A 20,573-nucleotide genomic window follows, 5' to 3' on the forward strand; every position below is an offset into this window, starting at 1 on the left:
TTCTGTTTGTTTTGCAAATTCTCTTGCTGCAGCAGTGCAGGGAACAATGCACTCTTGGAATATCTGATGGATCAAAATAGGAGGGTTTGGGGCACCAACTGTCATATATTACTTCTTCTTTACTCAGTTTCACAAAATAAATCTTTTGTTGTTTTTGTTTGTTTGCTTTTAATATAAAATTTTAAACCTAAAATTTTAAACCTATAAAATTTTACTCTTCAATCATCAAAGCACAACACCCAGTTTAACAAAAGGAATCTCTGGTGCCCAAAGTTTCCTAAGTAGGCTTCCTACCCCATCATTCAACCTCTAGGAGAAATTTCATACTGGAGAGTAACTGAGCAATTCAGAGAGTCAGCTTTGGAATTCCTCTTGGTTATAATTTCTGAGTTGTTCTCCTCCACTCTCTCCTTTCTAATATTTACCTTTGCACCAGGCTTTCTGTGCCTGTTTCTAAATGACATAGATATCATGTGAGTAATCTCTTCTGGTTGAAAATGTAATTTATTTTAATTGGAACTGAAAACTTGTTTGAGGGGTGGCAGGAGGAAACTGTTCCTATTTCCTGCTATAGTTCTCTCAGCATCTAATTACACCCATAAAGAGGAACAATGGGGAGGCTGTGTATTATTCAGTTTAATGTGGTTAATTACATGATTCCCTGTATGCATGCAAATATACCAGAGCCTCACAACTGATACAGCACCCACACAGCACATTCATCAGTTACAATAACCATGCTTTGAGATCACATATAGTATACCCTGTAAATATAAACACTTATTTACTGGAAGAAGGTTTCCAGTTCACCAGAAAGAACTGGAACAGGATGGACACTGAACCAAAAAATCTAACATTAGCATCTATTTTTTCCACAAAGTTCTCAATGTGAATTCATTTCGTGCAACTAGAAGCATGCCCTCCTTAAATACTTCTCCCCTTACTGCTCCTGTAGACACACACTTTGAGGAGACAAGTTGTTTTTATACCCCTATAACCCAAACTGCTAACAGGAGTTGAACCTAACACTTCACTTCCAAAGGATCAAAAGATTTAGGCTGTGACCTTAAAACATAAAAAAAAAAAAAAAAAAAGTATGAGTCAGATTTTTTGCAAGTCAGACTCCATGTCCAAGTACACCAAACTCAAATTTTAAATATTATCTATTAGAGAGGCCAAGGTTTCAGGTAGAACAACGACCCATCCAGTGGACTCTCTTTGTTATTAAAAGTAAAATCGTCAATTTCTGTGGAAAACTGTGGAGAGGTGGATTCTCTCTGTTATTAACGTATCTTCGAAGTCTTCTACAAGCAATGCTTTACAACTCCAAAGGCAGACAGAGGAGGCAGCTACTAAAGGAAGATACAGACAACACAGCTACGGAAACTCATGACAGCCTTTCTGAATGCCATGCTCTCCCCGAAACCCTTCGGTACGCTTCGTGGTGAATAATCATCAGTCAAGCAATGTAAAATGATAGCTATTAATAATGGTTTAAGTGTCAGCACTGCCTGCCCCAGGAAATACATGTGAAAAAACTTGGTCTTTAGAAGAGAAACATGAGACAGTGCACAGAAAAAAAAAATTACTTGTCTACGGCCAGACTTTTTCATGGATAAAGTCACAAGGAAAAGAGGGAAAAGACAAAAAAATGAGGGGTAGGGGGATGGTGGGGGAAGAGAGGGAGTACTACATATTAGTCCTCCTTGTCCAAAGAGTCAAAGAAATGTTTCATAGGCTTAGTGTGAAACGGTCTGAGCTCAGAATGAGTCACTGGGGTTCGTGGAGCAAAACAGACAATGTGGATAATTGATAGAACAGGGGATAGGCTTGATGCTTAACGAATACGATTCCTTCCCTCGCCGTACAGTCAGAACAGTAGGATGTCTGTTCATGGTGTCAGAAGAAGGAATGCAGGCAAGTTGGGAGCTGAGAAACCAAGCAGCAGAATTTAGCCTGGACCTAACTTTGAAGCTGGCCCTGCTTTGAGCAAGGGACAGGACCAGATGCCTTCCAAAGCACCTGCCAACCTAAGTTATTCTGTGATTTTAAGGGAAGGGCTTGTGTAGCAAGAACATAACAAAAACATTATCATCTTCATTACTGAATGAAATCCCATGCTGAAAATAAAGACTTAGTTTGGAGAATAAGTCACTGATGCCTGGGGAAAGCATGTGATGAAATGAGAACAACAGAACCTGCAAATGTGACAGAAGATAGATGTCTTTTGGCAGACTAATGCTTTGATTTTGTTTAAACTAGCTTAAGTGAGTAATTTAGCTTCAATAGCACAGTGAAGAACTGCTACTGCTGCAACGCTTTAACCTTTACCCATTCAATTAATATTAGACTTTAAAACCACTTCTTAAAGAAAAAAATGCTTTATATAAAGATCAGGACAGATGATATATTCCTGATATTCTTATTGATTTTTAAAAATACAGCCCTTGAGGTGCTACAACACCCTCAGAGGCAACAAGGTTTGATCAACTGAAGCCAAAACTTAAAATTTCCGCTTAGGCGACTGAAACAAATTTCCTTCTGCAATAAAAACGTGCGCCAAGCAAAGGTGGCAGATTTTCATCATGTCGTTGCCACCTCCATCCAAAACAAATCCAGTTTGTCCCTGCCTGCGCCATTAAGATAACCAAAATTTCTCTGAAACGTGTAATTCGAAAAAGGAAATTGCACTTCAAAAATAAAAGGCTGACTTGCATTAAGTGTTTATATTCATATTCTCACACACATTTGTTGGAGTTTTCCGGTCTATGACTGCAGCAACAGCTGGAGACCTTGGTGTTTTGGACTTACCATAATGGCTGTGGCTATTCTTGCCCTCATGCATATGGAGGAGTATACGGCCTTGATGGAGGCTGCCAGATGTACCAAACACATACCACCAGATGACATCTGCAATTTGTTACACTCAAAGCAGCTAGTATCTTCAGAAGATCTTGCATTTGACATAGTCTCCGTATTTTGCAGCCTCAAGCCTCCAAACTACAAAAAGCAGAGGCACTTACCCATGCCTAGACTGGAGGCAGTGGTCACAAGTCATTTTGTGTTGCTAAAGTCACCAGCTTACTGAGGATAGATTTGTTCCCTTAACAAGAATTCAGGGAGCAATACAAATAGTCTACACCGTGCTTCGTTGGTGACTTCTACCCACATGTCCTTAGTGCTTCCTCTTTAATTTTACAAAAAAAAAAAATAATCTAGGTGCATTGCCACTGAATTGCCATGGAGGGACTACTGACTTGCAAAGGATTTGATTTATTTGATTCTAACCCTTTATATTAAGAGGTATTTTTGGCCCTAAGTAACTTCTATATGCATTTAGCAATTAAGCTGTTGTTTTTGTTGGGTTTTTATTCTGTAATTAGCAACTCTACTTCCAGTAGTAGTTACCTTAATGAAAACAAAAATAAACAAAGTAATTCTAAGAGTACCAGCAGACTACAAACCTATTTTTAATCTGCTGCAATCCATCATTAAAATAACAAGCATCACATACAAACCACCTTCAAATTCTTAACAATGATTGTATTAGCCATAATTAAAGAGCAGCCTACTCTCATTTCAACACTGGCTTATCATGCTAATCTTATAGCAGGTAAAATTTCGGTTAAATGGTTATCACCTGTCTTAGGCTCTAATAATTAATAGCAATATACATTTTCTCATCAGTTCAAAGTCTAAAGAAGGCAAGATTCTCAAAAGTATTTTACCCTTTCAACCACAGTTGTTGAGTTTCTTTAGGGAAAAAATATACCCAGGTTTAAATATGTAGGCTAACCTTACAAACAGCTCTCCAGTCTTTTTTTCTTAATTTTTAATTGTGTTATCTGCATGGAAGCTAGCCTTTTCTCTCTTAAGCCTGATAAAAAAAATAAAAATGAAATGAAGCGGAACAAAGAAGCAACATTAACTTTCATAATTTATTGTTCTAGACAGCCCCGACTACTGCCTGTGACAGAAAGTAAGCCAAGCAGAAAGAAAATTGAAGTGTTTTTGCATTGCCACTTTGCCAAAGGATGAAGTCACAGGATTGATTTCTGTGACCACCGGCAGTGCCTCCCACCCATGCTGCCACCCTGCAGTTCTCAGACTGCTGTACAGAGGGCACGGAACACAGGAGACTCATGAAAGACGAGCTGAAATGTGCTTGGCTTGTTTTTTTTTAAGTTTCAACATTTAAAACGATACTTGAAAGTTTTCTTTATTAATACGGGTTAATAAAGAATAAATCTGACAGTTCACTCAATTCCATCTCCTTCATTATGCAGACAATTATTTTTGATCTGGGTGAATAAAACCCTGCGGTGAATTCTCATGAGCAATTCATTCGGGTTTCAGAGTTCTGTGCCTTTTGATTGGAACAATCCTTTCATGGTGTTTTCCACCTGTAAAAGTAGAATTTCATATGGAGGTAGATTTGGAGCAGAGGGGAAAAGTGTCTACCCAATATTTTTTTCTTGCTATTCAACGCAGCAATTTTCAGACGTAACCTCTGAAAGCAATGATGCTGATGTACCTAACCAGCCAGAAGGACTCCCTGTAGTGCCTTCCCTTGAGCTAAGCACCAGAAGAATGTTTTTGATATTTAGTCACAGGCTCTTAAGCGGAGCTTACTCCGCTGCTGTTGTTGCCTTAGGTTGCCTCTTTTAAAGGTGACTGTGCAAGCTGGATTCAGAAAACCTCACAGAAAGCCACAAGACTCAGAGCAAGTGATGCACGAGGTTCAACACAACTGCTAAGCTCCAGGTATCACTTATGCAATGACAAAAGGCAGTAACCAAACAGCATAGGACTTCCTGGTTTGGGACCAGGAACAAGATGCTCCTCACTTATTGAGAATGTTTTCACAAAGTAATTAGCATCCTGAATGGTATCAAAGCATAAATTTCAACTAGATTTGGATGCCAAAAAAAAAAAGCACTGAGGAACCATTTGAAACTCATTCACCTTTTTATAGCTTGATACCCTAAAAAGGCAGATAATGACCCTTAGAGTCAGCGGAAGACTGTATGGCTGGACACACCACCACTAAAATTACATACACTACTGCCACAGTCCTACCAGTGACACTTCCCAAGGTTCTCTGGAATCAACTGCAGACTGAAGACATGCTCCTGTTCAGCACAATGAAATCTTCACAACTGGTGCATTTATTTAAAGAGCACGGATTTTACAAAGTTTAAAGGCAATTTAGAAGTACTGGATTCTTTTAAACTAATTAAAATGTTTTGAACTATAGCAAATTTTCCATTTAAAAGGCAAAATCTTCACAGAGAATATTATATACACTTGGAAATTATTCTATAAATGTTTTATCTTGATAAATTGCAGAAAACCAAATAGAGAAAGTATCCATCTCAGCTCTGATAGCATTTTTTTAAATGATTAAAATGCTAATGGAAAAGCATCTAAAGGCAGGGAGAAGCAGAAACAGAACCCAGCCCAGAATAACATCCTTCTATAAGCATCACCTCCAACTACTAATGCTCTTGGAGTCATGCTCTTCCTAAGTGAAGGCAGGTAATATTTATAGTATCTCTTCAGAAAGAGCCTGCCAGCCATCTCCTCTGCACTTGCCAGGCTTTGGTGAAAGGCTAGCTGCACAGCCATCAAGCACAGATGAAAACAGGAGACAGCTTGTGTTAGCTCCGAAAATGCAACCGGACTCTAAGCAAGAGGGGCACGCATCTGCACAGCAGCTCCCAAATCAGATAAGCGGAGTGGTTTATCTCATCAGGATATAGTCTCCAAGTGGCAATGATCAGCTAACACAAATGCTGTTTGTCTCTGTCTTGCTATTAGTCCACCCCCTCACACTCCTCCAGTTCCTTTTCTTCTCGCTCTTCACTGTTCCCAGCTTGATTTCTATGCTCTGGCTGCTCTACAGTTGCAGGTATGATGTGAGTAACACAGAAGCAATTCCCTTTCCCTTCCCTTATGTATAAATCCTTATCCTCTGTTTTTTCCTCACATGCACGTACGCACACACGCACAAAGAGGGGGACACTCCAGATCGTGCACGACTGTTAGATTTTGGGTTGGCCGGGGGCGAAGGACTAAAAGGCAAACGTGTGCTGGAATTTCCCTCTACCCCCTTCTGTCTTACTCATTTCAGCAGCTCCACAATCCAAACTGGGGGAGGAGGAGGAACGTGGGTGGCTGTGATTTCAGCAGCAATCCCACTGGATTCCCACACCTCCTTCCAATATAAACTACGACCTAAGATGGAGCTAAATTAACCTGAGGCCAGGATCAGAAGGAGAGATAACTAGGCAAAGTGAAGAAAACACAAAAGGCAAGAACAAAGGATCTCTTTATCTCTAACAAGCACTCCATGGTGCGAACATCATGCTTATTTTTGAAAAGAAACCCAAGGAGCAGAACTACCGGGTGCTAACCTCAGTAGTGCCACTGATCGTAATGATCGTAAAACAAATATGAAATTTGATTTGTGAGTTTCAAAAAAAATTTATCTTCGAAAAACAAAATAAATACTGTGCTGTTCCGTGTCTTCTTGAAGTAGCCCTAGAAGAAATGCTAACATGCTATATTGAGTCATTGGCATTTACTTGATGAAGAAGCATCCCCACACTAAACTAAAAGTTAAATAGTCATAACAAAGGCCTAAAAGGGCTAGGTATTTGCAAGCAGTTTTTTTTGTTTGTTTGTTTTTTGTATTTTCACTGGTGGTTATTTTTAAAATCAATACAACTTCTGTGCTGACTTGAAGCCCAATACAGATCTGATCCTCCATTTCACAGCCTCAAATTAAGCTTCATACCTGAAGGGAATCTACGACTCCACGATTTCGCTTTGGATTATCTGACTAGGATTTCTGCACCACAGCAAGTTAACTATAAATGGATTATTTATAAGAACAAGAGAGGTAGTTGTAAAGAATACTGTCTGTAGTATCCACTGCCTTGGCAATAATGATAGATTTAGGCAGCTGCTACTAGAAAACATCAGCTCTGCCAAAATGTCAGATGCTAATGTCTGAGGCAGCTCAATTAAGCTACAAGACGCAATCACTTTGTTCTACCAGGGATGCAGGCAGGCATATTTCAATCCATATCTGGAACTGACAGAAGCATTTAGCGAAGGAACAGATCAAAAAACTGCAATACATACAGCCTTACATCTCCACCTTGTTTCAGAAGTCTCAGTTTTTAAGCCGCGAGTGATTCGACTTATTATGAGTTCTCAATAAAGCATGCAAAATAGCTGGAGCAGTGTCAGCTTTAATCAGCAAGCCAATTAAAGGATTTAATCAAGTTCACTTTAGCTGTTCAACAGTATGTTTATATCAAATTATTTTTTAACAGAAGTTTAACGTGGAGGTTCTCTGTTCTAATAACATTCTCAACAGTGATATGTAAAGGCAAATAACTGCTACAATAGTAAACTGCACTCATGCATACACTGAGAGTAAACCTAACCACTTCAAAAATTATAGCAAATATGTCTTCATAAAATCTAGTTTACTTACTGAGTCAAAGAACTGCCTTACACAGCCATGTGAAAGCAGCGCAGCATCATTTGTTTTAAATAAGGATGCAAGAGTATAATACAGCTAAAGCAGCTGAAGTTACTCATGAGTTAAAGATACGACCACTTGGCTGAGGTACAGAAAACAACCTTACATGGGACCCCCGGTGCCCTGCTCAGAGTGCAGACCCCATCACCTGTTTACTTGTAGCATCACAAACAACATTAACGGCAGCCTTTAAAGATAATTTTAATGAATGCGATATGGCAAAGATGGGAAAAGAAGAATTCTTGTGATTAACGCTTACCCTCAGAAGCAGCAGGCATCCAGGCTTCCGACTAGCATTAAAGCATTTAGGCTTGGCGTCTGAAAACACCAGCTACTGGGGGGGAAGTTTTAGGATTTGACCATGCAAATGGTTTTCTTCGAGACAAGTAAATATTTTAGTTATAACAGTGTCCTGGAAATTCAATAGTGTCCTCAACAGTAATCACGGTACGTTAGGTTTAGAGTATAAATTAAATTACTGGAGTGTGAAATAGAAAAGTTTTAACTAAAATTGCTTTTACTGAAATGTTAATTTCAGACAAACTTTGATGTTGTGCTAATATAGACAGGCTTTACATTACTTGTAGGCTGCTAATAAGCAATCTTGTTTATTTTCTGTGCTGGAATTCTATCTCAAACTGCTTCAAAAGTTAAAAAAACAGAAAGAATTGTTTTAGTTCAGCTCTTCAATTGCATCAGCTCATTTAAATGTGTGCTACAGTTTGAGGCAATTTTAAGCATTATTGCCTTTTTACTATAACGTGGGCATAAATACTTTTATTAACTCATCTTAGTGATCATTGATCACTTTAGCTAGAAGCTTCCTATGCTTATGAAGTTCTAAGTGATGCAGTTTAAGGGAAAAATGTACGTGGAACACGAGGAAACATTCAGACCCAGGAGGCCTGACCATCCCATGCAATAACGCCCCCAGGGAATATCCGGAAGCCTCAAAGATCAGAAAGGCACACGCTGGCAGGAAAGGGCTTTCCCTCTGTAGTTTTTATGAGCCTACAATCCAACAGATGATTCTGACAGTCACCAGAGCTGCTGCAGTTGTTCCCACATGGGCCATTCTCAGATGCCGACAGCCTCCCTCCAGCCAATCAATTTCTCATTCAAATTGCCAAAACTCTGTGTCCTCAGTACAATACAAGCATAGCAAGCAAAATGAACATTTAAGTTATATTTCTGTACCATTCTGACATTCAACCAAGCCAATGAAATTCTGCCCAGTCCCCCAGAGACAGGACAATGAAACTGCAAGTGGGAGCGTTACCCTTTAACGCACTGATATACCCATTGGATGTGTGTATTTACCGACCTTAAATTATGCAATGCAAGTAACAAGGAAGGCTCTGCAAGCAACAGTGTTCTCTGTGTGTCTACAACATCTATAAACATGCACACTCCAAAAACTAGCACTTGTAGAGGCAAACAACATAGCCAAGGAAGAGACCATTTCAGAAAGCTTTGCACACAGGATAGGGCCTTCTCAACAAAGGATATGAAAGTTTTGGTAAAACAAATATATGCTCTGGTTCTGTTTTCCTGTTCTTCTAAATGAGAGACTGATAGATGCTAGCTCCACGCCATGCCTGCACGTGGCCTGGCTACTGTCACCACGCCAGAAACTGCTGTCATTGCTACTGCTGGTGATGGTGCCCAGGCAAACAGAATTGAGAATATCTATGCACAGGCAGCTAGCTGCCTGCACGATGTGGGTGTATTACATGTAACTACCATATGCAACAATGCACAGGTTTATAAAGATGTGTACGACTTAGATTTTTGTGTTCTTAGTTCGCTAGAGGAAACTTTTCTTAGTGACGATGGGCAGAGACTAACCAAAAGGTGTGCACACTGAGTATACAATGAGATGCCACATGTTACAGGAAGAAACAGTACATGCTGATTTCTTTTAAAATAGGTAAACAGGAAAAACAGACTTACCTTAAAAACCCCAACATAAATCTCCTACAAATTTATTCACCTGTGCTATCATATATACAAAAGATGTCATGGTATTTCCTTTCAGTATCTGTAAAACTAACAACATCTTCAAGAAATATAACTCAAAAGGCAAAAAACGTACAATGAGATACATTAGACAAACCACTCAGGTTCTAGGTCTACTCTGGAGTTGATGTTGTTTAAGAAGGTATAAATTTGAATCACAGAAATGTTAAGGTTGGAAGGTCATCAAGTGCAACACACTAGACTCAAAACTGGGCCAATTTCAAAATTAGATCCAGCTTTAAAGTTAGAATTGGCTGTTGCCATCAGTTACTTTACTGTTGAAATAAAATTCTGCAATGTGACCGTTCAGTTCTTCAATTTTATTAATCTGGAGGGGATGGAATAACACTATTTAACCTTTTGTAGAGATTTTTGCAGATGTAGGAAAACAACAATATATCATGTTTCAAAAGGTTTCGTTGCTCTGAAAAGGACCTGTGAATTGAGGCCCACTAATGACGGGAAATCATACACCTAGTAATTAAAGAGAACACTACGAATATGATGAGGAGAAAAAAACACCCTCCATATGTAGGATGCGACAAAATTAAGGTTTCAAGTACAACCCCTCTTGTATATGCTACAAATTCCTCCATCATATTGTCACTTTCCACTTTTTTCAGTGCAGTGGACAGAATAAACCATTGACAGCGAGCAATTTCCAAGTTGTGGTCTCTTCACTTGCATGAAGTATGCTTTGGTTACAAAACTTTTATAAACCCTGGTCTGAAGACAGCATGGCCAACTTGCTCACATCCTTTCACCACCACTCAGCATAACACTATCTCATCACTTCAGACAGACATGCATGACTTACTGTCTTTGCAACACAAGCGAGCCAAGGAGTCCATTTTACAGCTCAGGAGCTAAGCAAGACAGCATTCCCATCGAAGCCTCTAACCTACATTTTTTTTTTTTCCCTGACTGAACACTTCCAAAACTCCCCAGAATTACCATGTTATAGATAATGCCACAGAAGTCTACACATATACCTGTGCACTGAAGTCAAAGAGGCAAGTGCTCAGCACGCAGGTGAGAGCATTCAGTACTTAATGACAGCAGATTTTAGATCTGCAAGTGAGGCCCCATACAAACGATTAGTTAATTAGTTAGTCGCTATGGAAAGGGTTGCTCAGAAACACTCTATATAGTAATGAAAGCATACAATAAAGTCACATAAAACTATTCAGGCAATCCTAAATCTGGCATTCCCGAGTGTTCTTCAGTGTCACTCCAATAATATTGCCATCAGGGAGGTTCAGAGTTATCCTTCCTTAGCCTTTTGAAAGAACCAAATAAAAAGGAGCTAATTTCACCACGAGCCTTTATATTGCTAAGTACATAATATAGGATGGGAAATCCTAAGGCTGCTATACGGACATCTTTCATCTCAACACTGTACAGCTGTAGGCTAGTGGTACATCAACCCCATTGAACCCATGAGCTTAAGAAAAAGACCACATGCCTCCAAGAGAAGAGGGTGTAGACCACATGCCTCCAAGAGAAGAGGGTGTAGTCAGAAAATTCAAAGCCATGGAAGGTGGCAGTGTCCCTGTTCCCTTGCTGGCTGCCAATTCCCCTGGGGATGAAGACTTGTAGGGATACTTACTTCTGTGGTGCTGCAGGCAACCAGACAGCATCCTGGTAGCCCATTTCCCTCAACCATTTCCCTGCTGTCTTCTCAGGGGTCCTTGGGACCATTTTTAATCCCTACTTGCAGCCTTCCCCTCTGCATAGCTTTGATTATTTTGATGCAATTCTCTCCATCCCTCCAAACTCACCTTCAAAAGTCAAAACAAAGTTGCCTAAATGCTTTCCAGATGTAAAAAGAGATCCCTGAAAGCACGGACTTGGAGTCTCTTCTTAGTTCAGGCTCTGGTCAGACTCATACCAGCAAACAGCAGCCCTGAGAACAACTGCAGGATACTTCACCTTGGTTATAAGCCAGAGCTGTAACATACACACACGCATAGTTTGCTACACGCAAACTATAGGAATTTGAGCTGAAGTCTCAAATGAATTAATCAGGAGAATTTGGAAAGCCCTGACAAATTTGAAAATAAAATATATTAACTCAAAATGACAGTCATATTGGTACTTCCAGCTCTCCACAGAATCAGAATAAGTTTTACACAGATACTAAATCATAGATTATGCATTCCACATTAAGACTTCTGCCCCATCCCCTAATTATACAAACCTTCTTCTCCCTCTAATCAGGGTCTTCTATGTACCCTCTATCTCATATTACTTCTTATAAGCAGAACTATGATATTTTTTTCTGAGGAAAATTATCTCGCCCCTCAAAAGGAACAAAAAGAGACATTTCAAGCTGCATAAGGCTTCAAGAAAAATAAACTTTTCATGTTTTTTAACAAGTATCCAATTGCACGAATCCACAATGCTCTTATTCCAAGAGTTAGTTTTCTCTCTCCCTGTTCCCTTTTTGATGATCATCGTCTCATCAACCAGCTACAGGGATACGTTTCTCAAAGATGAATGCATCTCCCACAAAGGATATCATATTAATGATTAATGACTGACACTCTTCAACAAGACTGCCTGCCATGCCTAAAATCTATAAATTTATTCTCTTCTCCACTATATCAGTGATTTTATTTTTCTGTATGCTTGAAGAAAGCCTTCCTCCATTCCATAGTTATTTCTTGATTGCCTGTATACCTTGCACTTCCACCACACCATCGGTCAACTGATATTCTCATTATCCAGTCATCTGCTGTCACACTACTCATACAAAGCAAATTGTCAGGCCCTGAGATGCCTCACAAGCTTTGCCAACCTCCCTTCATATTTTTTTCTTCTTTTGATGATCACTTTCACAACTCCGGCTTTCATGTTTGTTCATACAGAGCATTAGCACTTCTCAGCTACCCCACTAACAAGCATTAGGAGTCCAGCCTTCCTACGCTAGCTTAAAAGAGAATACCTATCAGCTACCCTAAAGAATGCTGCAGTACCACAATCATCGCAGAAGAATAATTTCAAAAGCAAGAACAAAGCAAGACGTAGGCTAAACTGAAAAAAGAATCAAAGACTTAAATTACACCAGTGATATACAATCGGGTAACCTTCAGGAGATTAATCGCCAAAACACAATTCAAAACAAGCCACACACCTTCAAAAGGATTTAAGAAACAATAAAATTAATGTTCTTTTTTTTTTGTTTTTAAGTATGAACTTATGGAAATCAGTCGGGACACAGCAGACCTATCCCACAGTCTCTGTCTCTCAGTAGATGAAATATTCCACAGAACAGCAGGCAGAATTTCTGCACGTCTGCCACTCAGTTAGGGACAATGGTACTGCCTCTCCACAACTTCTCCCATTTAACATCCTGAACAGCCTGTATTCTCCCTTCAAAGAAAATGTCTGTTGAACACTATTCTCAGTCTACTCAGGGGATCCTTTTATTCATCCTATTCCCTTTATTCATCCCTGAGCTGCACTATGATTGACATCTTTTCCATCAGAATTGTAAGGCAGCGTGACAAGCTAATTATTACATAAGAGATGATATACATTACCTCTCCAGGTCAGCCCAGAATCCCTTATTTGGATGTCATTTTAAAAATTACAGGCTTTAATAACTTCTGCATCATTCTAGTCCAGACACTATGCTCTTTGGTGAGAAGAAGAGTTTTCCTGAAAATGAAGGCTTTCTATTTCTATGTATTTTTTTGTGAATGCTAACAGTACAAGACAATAAATACTGGTAACCCTTCTAGGTTAGAAAGAATAGGAGAAAATGTCTTTGATTTTTTTGTTTGCTTGGGGAAGTGAGTGGGCCTTCCCAGGAACAAAAGAAGTGACAAAAATATTTGCCTTTTTAAACCAGGTTTACGGTTTGGTTTCACAGTTTAAGCTGACTAAAATTAGTTGTCTTTTGTCCCACAACTAACTTTCTATGCCACAGGTAGATCTCATGCCAAAAATGCATTAATATCTGATAACAGCAACAAAACAGGGGAGGAGGCACATTAGAGCAAGCAAATGCATTCAAACGTTCAGAATGTAGTCGAGGCAGGAGACAATTAGAGAAGGAAATTCAAAATATAAGGCATTTCCTGAGGATTAATGAGTGGGTGGTAGTATTTGATAGTCAAGGGCAGAATGGGTTCTGCAGCCAGCACAATTCATTAATTCCCCAGGCAACACAAACTGGGATTCTGTTAATTTTTTTCTTTTTTGCTGTACTCATTATTTTCCTCAACTTTTAATTAAGATTTCCATTTACTGTACCACCATCGTTCCTTCAGAGCCAAACTGTGTATGTCTGAATAGTGCTACTATGGTAAAGGACATCTATAACATTTCTGGATTAATTCCTGGTGCAAAAGGCCAGGGACCTTTTTCAAGTTTAAGAAAGTTCTTCAAATCATCTCATATAGGCTAAAAACATTGTCTGACTTAGAAACAGAGGGAGTTCAGCAGATATGATCATTTCCTCTCTTACAAGCTTCTTGATGGCCTCCGTTATCTTAGTGGGAAGAGACAAAGAGAGTATAAAGAATTGAAGAGAGTAAGTTCTTTTCAAGCTTCCTTTCAGCTCCTTCAGAAGCTGCATCCACTAACATATTATTTAACATGTCCCAAAACAACAACCATCATATAACTCCATACTAACCTGTGACTGGTGCATCTATGTCCAGCAAATTTTTTTCCTGACGAAGAATTGAAGCTCCCTCTGTTATTATTCTCAAAGCAACGCTTTCTTCCAGTCTCCCTTCTTTCATAAGGTGTGCCTTTAAGATATCCACCCGGGGTTTTCCATCATTATCAAACACTTCCTTAGCTGTGAGCCGGTGACTTGGAGGGAACGGGACAGCTGCATGAAGAAAAAAAAAAGTGTAATCAGTTTTTACAGTAAAGCCTCTATTACTAATCATGACACGTTTCAAAAAAAGTCATCTCTGCTGCTGAACAGTACTGGAATGAATTTCCTACTGCCTCTTATATCTTGGGGGTTAAAGTGTACATAAAGGAAAGTATCACTGAAGCATATGTATTGCAGGATGAGTTATCCACGCATGTGAGAATAACTGTTTTGTGTTCATAACAAAATTGAAAGGAAGACTTACACCACATTTACAGATAGATATGTGCAAACAAAACAAAAAAGGCATGGCAATTTCAGGGAGAGAAGGCAGTGAAGCTTCCAGTGCTCTGGTAGCACTGCAAAGCATCGACATGAATACACAAACCGGTGTTATATTTAATTTCTGTGCACAGACACACACAGATACACTCCAATTAAAATGCTGAACTCCAAGACAGTGCTCTCTCTAACGACTTGGGAGGAGGTAGGAGATGTCTTCTCCAGATCAGTTCCACAAGATACCTTCCACCACCACCAAAGCACACCTGCACGCAAAGCCGACCACTCCAGCAAAAGCTGCATCGGTCTGGGGTTTAAAATAAATCCATAAATCAGCGGGTTGCCCTAGCAACACGGCAGCGACTGCCGTCACGGCAGGGCTCGGAGCAAACTTCAGACCCTCAATGCCTTCCCTCTCCTGAAGCCAGCTGGAGCAAGAAGGCTCCGAGGCGATGCTGTCGGCTGCCAGGATGAGGCCGGAGCGTTATCCCAGCCTCACCCCCTTTCCCTCACGGCTCAGTCGGAGCGGCATTAGGCCCTGCAGGCCTCAGGGTAATTGCACTGCTCCCTGCCACAGCTGCAGGACACTCAGATTATGGGGAGCTCTGAGAGGGGAGAGGCAGCCACAGGGCTGACCTGGCCCTGCATCCCCTCAGCAACCTGGGCCATGCCAAGGGCCTTCGTCCCCTTCTGAGCCTCCTCCTGGGAGCTCTGCTACACTGTGAGAAACGACACACAGCAGACCCATACGTCTGTTGGTTTCCATTTTCTTCACATTTCACGATCCCTGTGCGCTGGAAGCAGCCCACAGATCACGCACGTCATTTAAAGCCTGACCCAAGAACTTCTACCAGAAGCAGCGGAGCAGATAATAAACAATTGCATTTCGTGCAGTTGTTTTCCACTGATACTTGAAACACGTACATCTTCAGAAAACACTTTCTCTTTTTTGGCTTGACCTTTTGCTGCCCTGACCCCAGTAGTTCATGCACTAAAATACTCTGATGTGGACTAATGAATACGGGTCTATGAAATTTACTGAAACTGGAGACCAGACTGAAAAGGGAACAAAATTGGGAAGAGGTGAAGTGCTGTCAAGCCCCAGGCCTCACCTCAATTCACGTGTGCAGTGAACAAGGAAGTTGAAACGCAGCCCTTGGTTTCAGAAGGGCCTTCCCCAGATCCATTACAGTTTTCTCACTCAACCTACAAAAACTCCTAAACTGCTTTAGATTAGTTCATGCTTTGACTTCTACTTCTGTAATTCGAGTTAAACTGGTAAAGACCAAAACCTCATTTTGCTTTTTGCAACTACTGTGGTTAAGCGCAGCCCACGACACTCAAAGAAATCAGGAGGTTTTGTGCTTTGTGTCTCTTTCAGGTATCTCTACCATAGGCCTTAATTCCTCAAAAGCAAGTCAATGATCTACAGAAGCTATGAACAATTCATTACACAACACAGAAAAAAAAAAACAACAAACAAATCATTGTGAGATAAATGAAGGTGAGGGAGAACTCAGCAGTTCTCCACATCTTTATCGTCCTTCTGGAGAAGAACTTAAATAAAAGGCCAGCTAGTTATAATAATCCTTTATCCTTCCTGAATGGGGGGAGGAGAGGAGAAAGTCGTTGCTTATCTTCAGTCCACGTGGCTGGAAGAAGCGCTACCATTTACTTGCATTCCTTGCAAGACAGCAGCCTCCCTACTTCCTTTAAGGGATCGCAGTATAAAAACCTATTCAGCATATTGCTACCTGGAGGTAATCGCCATGCACAAATGCATGCCATGAGGAGATTTTTACATTTATAAAGAGCAAAACAAACAAGCAAGCAAGCACACAAACAAAGCAAGCTAGAAGACTCTACCTACTGATTAACAGAAAAATATGGCCCGCACTGCAGCACTGGAAGAGCTCTGCAGGCAGATTTCTAACAAACATGTACCAGTGGCTAATTAAAGAAAAAAAGATACTGTTCCAACAGCGGATGATTAATGATTAATTAGCACAAACATGAGCGACTGAATAGAGCACAAATTGCATCTTCCATTATGAGAATATTAATTTTGTATATACACATACAGCGCTTCCACAGAACAACATAAGAAATGGTCATGTTCATGTGGAAATCAGTTAAACAGAGTTCATTACTGGAATCGCCAACAAATGCCAGGATCAATCACAATCCTCTTATAAACATAACAAACATTTCGTTTCCATTGCTTTGTACAGCGTTACCATTCAAACACACAGGCATCTATCAGCTTCTCCACACCTGCTTGCTTTTTCTATTTTTCCTTAAACCGGTGGTATTAGTGCAAGCGACAAAGAACTATTTCCCTCCCAGTGGTTTTGTATTTGTCAGAAATAAAACTGAGAGCCTAACCAGACAGTAACTGTGCACACAGCATGCACAATAGGGAAGAGTATGTAGCTAAGACCAAAAAAAAAAAAAAAAAAAAAAAAGAATCAGTTGCAACCTTTTTCCCCTCTTTCCAAAAAAAAAAACTGACCTAAGTTTTGATCTCTTTGTGAAGCAAAATCTTCTGGTACTTGAAGAATTCTCTGCTAGATCCTGTGATTATCTAGAGGCGAGGAAAAATACTGCAGCAGCCTCTGTGCAGTAGAGGAAAAAAATACACTGGGAGGGAAAATGCTGGAGGCAGAGGCAGGGAGAGCAGAGCCAGGACTGGGTGGCTGGTGAAGGCTTTGCTGGAGGAGCCCTGGAGAAGAGCCCAAGGAGGCGATGGCTGCTTAGAGCTGCTGGCACTGCCCCAGTGGGTGCTTCTGTAACGAGAGGTGGGGTCTCTGCTGCACAAAGATGGGGATGCAACCTCAGATGAGGGAAAGGGAGAGGCCATAAAACATGTGTGCATATAGCAAATACGTTTCGAAGAAGTTTGATGACAAATCCCACAAGAACACTAGACAAAAGTCATGCACGCTATCCATACTCTTGGAAAACGTAAGGCCTGGTTGCTACCTCCATTTATAGTTGTTTGAAACCTTTTAAAGGCACGCCATTTGTTTCCTGGTATTGGCATTAAACAAGAAAAACTGCTCGCCATATGAAATACTATCACCGGGATGTGGTAATAAAACACAGACCACAGGAAAAAGCAACAAAACAGATTTTTAACCCTTTACCTCACCGTGCCAGTAGCATCCTCCCGAGACCTGGAAACACAAGAAAACTGTTGAGCCACTCGTTGTTTTTTTTTGGTGGTGGTGGTAGTTGTTTTTCTTGCGCTTTCAGGTCTCCTGAACGTGTTCCAGCAAATGGAGAAAAAGATCAACCTGCTATTTTCCTGTTCTTGCAGGCTCCTGCAGAACCCATCTCACTGATAACACAGCCACGGTAAAGGTCAGACACATTGTTACTGCTTCTCTCAAATATTAAGCAGCCTCTCCAGAACAAATAAATAAACCATAAAGAGCTGTGCTTAATTAGTGTTGAACATGTGCGCACACATAAATAAAATACAAGCATGTGGCAAAGAATGCATTATTTTGTTTATATATTATTCATTTCAAAATGAAGCTGTACACTATATTAATACCCTCTGAGGAGGCTGCCCGTAAGAAAAACTATCTTTCGTCAATATCCAAGTTCCTTGCATTTTATCTCCCCTCTGTAACAAACTTGTCCTGTAATTTCATACAACTAATGCCCTATGTCTGTAATATCTAGAGCATGAGGGACTTCTGTGGGAAATAAGTAAATGCTTTCTTCTTCATTTGTATGGGCAACACACCAGTGCCTACCATCATCTCGGTATTACAATACATTGCCTTTGTTTGATGGCAATTTGCAATTCTGCACTTCAAGAAACATTGGCACAGCAGCAGTGGTGACAGCATGGGTTCGTGAACAGGTCGATGCTTCCTCCACACGCAGAAGAACAGCTCACAAAAGGGTCACTGCAGCTTTCCCCACCCCGCTCCCATCTACTTATTCATAACCCTTGGACCCAGATACATGCAATTTCTCCCTGCCACCTCAGAAACTCCAACAAAACCATGTTTTCAAAAGACAGGAACATTTTCAATAGCTACCTAAATACTTTTTTCAGGCTGACTTTGAAAGTCTACCCCCATTTCACATACACTACGCATGATCATGCTGGCCAATACATAAAGCAGCAGACAGACCAACTTTTTGACCTATTTTTTAACATTTTCTGAGCTGATTGTCTACGTTCTTATACATTTACCCATGAATTTTTGGCTTACAAGGTTTCTACGAACGAAAAGGGCAAGAATGAAATAAATATTTTTCTCCACGACTTACTTCAGGTGACAGATAGGAGCTAGAGAATGAGTCACTGTCACTGAGAGCTGCTGGAGGAACAGAGCAAAGCCTCCCAGGTAGCACAGAGCTCACCAAAGCAGGGAGAGGGGAAAAAAGCACTGCCAAAATCTCTTTTAATGCTGACACGTATAGAAAGTGCGTACAACAAACCTCCCTTTCTACAGATTTCCTCAGGCAGCATAGAGATGGCTGATGTTTTTGTCTCCACATACAAGTTATCCAGTGACAGACTCTGAAACATCACTGGAATTAGCAACACATCTCCAAAAGATCAAACTCTAATGTGCCGTTTTAAGACATTATGTACCTGAGGACTACTTCTTTATTTCATTTACTAAACACGTCCATCAGATTTTCACAAAAACAGTTTGACTAAACTAAATAATTGCCAATAGGGTGAAAACAGCAGAAACTGAAGTCTGGAAAATGTATCTACAGTATAAAATAAACTATGAGGATTACAAATTATCTACAGAAATTCAGCATCAATTTTCCCATGGCCAAGAAGTTCTTGCAGCATAGTTGGAAGCGCTCGGCACAGATGTATTTGTTTAAAGATGTAATTAGATCAATCTCCCAGAGAACAAGGCATGCTACTTCACAGAAAGCTGCCTGTTACCAGGGGCGAGCTAGTCAATAACCCATCAAGAAACAGTCCGTCAAAAAGAAGGTGCTGCTACGTGAAGTCACCTCAGAGTAACAGCATCTGCAAACCAAATCAGGAAGCAGACAGAAGGGTCATTCCCCAGTCAAGCCCACATAGACTGAACATACAAGAAAAATAGAAAGAAGAGAGCTCCTTCGACAGATACATTCAACAGCTGCCTCATTTGGCAGCATGGAAAGCGGGGCACTTGAGAAGAGGTGATAATACCTGCAGCCCCAAATTAACCACTACCAGTAGAGCGGGCAGTCAGTTGTGTTAAAAATTGTCAATTCATAGTCCTTTTAACATAGCACATGTACAAAGCCCACCACAGCAGGGCTGCTTTATTGTTGTCAAAGAGGTTAACCAATTTTAGTCATTTATATCATCACCAAAAGGTGCTATGGGTTGGCACGGAAGTTGCTGCACAAAACAGAAAGACGAGTTGTGCTAGCAGCATTTCTCAACAACTGCATGTTCAGAAAAAAAATAAATAAAAAAGAAATAACTAGCCAAGACACTTCATCAAGTATTACAGCTCTGAGAAATTAGCTCGCTATTTTTAATACCTTTTGACATTTCAATCACAACTAGAGAACACAACAGCCCTGGATGGAGGCCGTGCTGGGAAGGTGTTTGTAAAAGGAAGGCCCAAGTCCTCAACCTAGCGCCAAGCTGTTTCCAGATGTTAAGACTCTTGAAGTGGCCACCTAATTAAAATGCTGAGTTGTGCACTTTCTCCACCTGCTTTTCGGAATTAAATTACCAGTTTCACCTGTAATAATTGCGCTTTTACAGAAGATTGATCCCCTGAACCCAATCGCCGGCGGTTCCTTCACTTCCACTACTTGGGCAACTTCTCACCCTGAGGTTGGAAGCTACATGGGAGATCAGGAGCCAAAAGGCCACGTTGTACGTCCTGTAAA

General features: G+C 40.4%; 1 protein-coding gene across 7 annotated transcripts in view; it reads right to left on the reverse strand.

Moving 5' to 3' along the window:
• PPP3CA (protein phosphatase 3 catalytic subunit alpha) overlaps positions 1-20,573 on the reverse strand; it is a 190,338-nt gene that overhangs the window by 97,527 nt on the left and 72,238 nt on the right. For all 7 annotated transcript variants that reach the window (XM_068681840.1, XM_068681839.1, XM_068681836.1 and 4 more), the window contains exon 2: positions 14,220-14,420. In XM_068681840.1, the coding sequence (XP_068537941.1) occupies positions 14,220-14,420 (201 nt within the window). The remainder of the gene's footprint in view (positions 1-14,219; positions 14,421-20,573) is intronic.

Source organism: Anas acuta, chromosome 4, assembly GCF_963932015.1.
Source record: "Anas acuta chromosome 4, bAnaAcu1.1, whole genome shotgun sequence".
NCBI classification, from domain to species: Eukaryota; Metazoa; Chordata; class Aves; order Anseriformes; family Anatidae; genus Anas; species Anas acuta.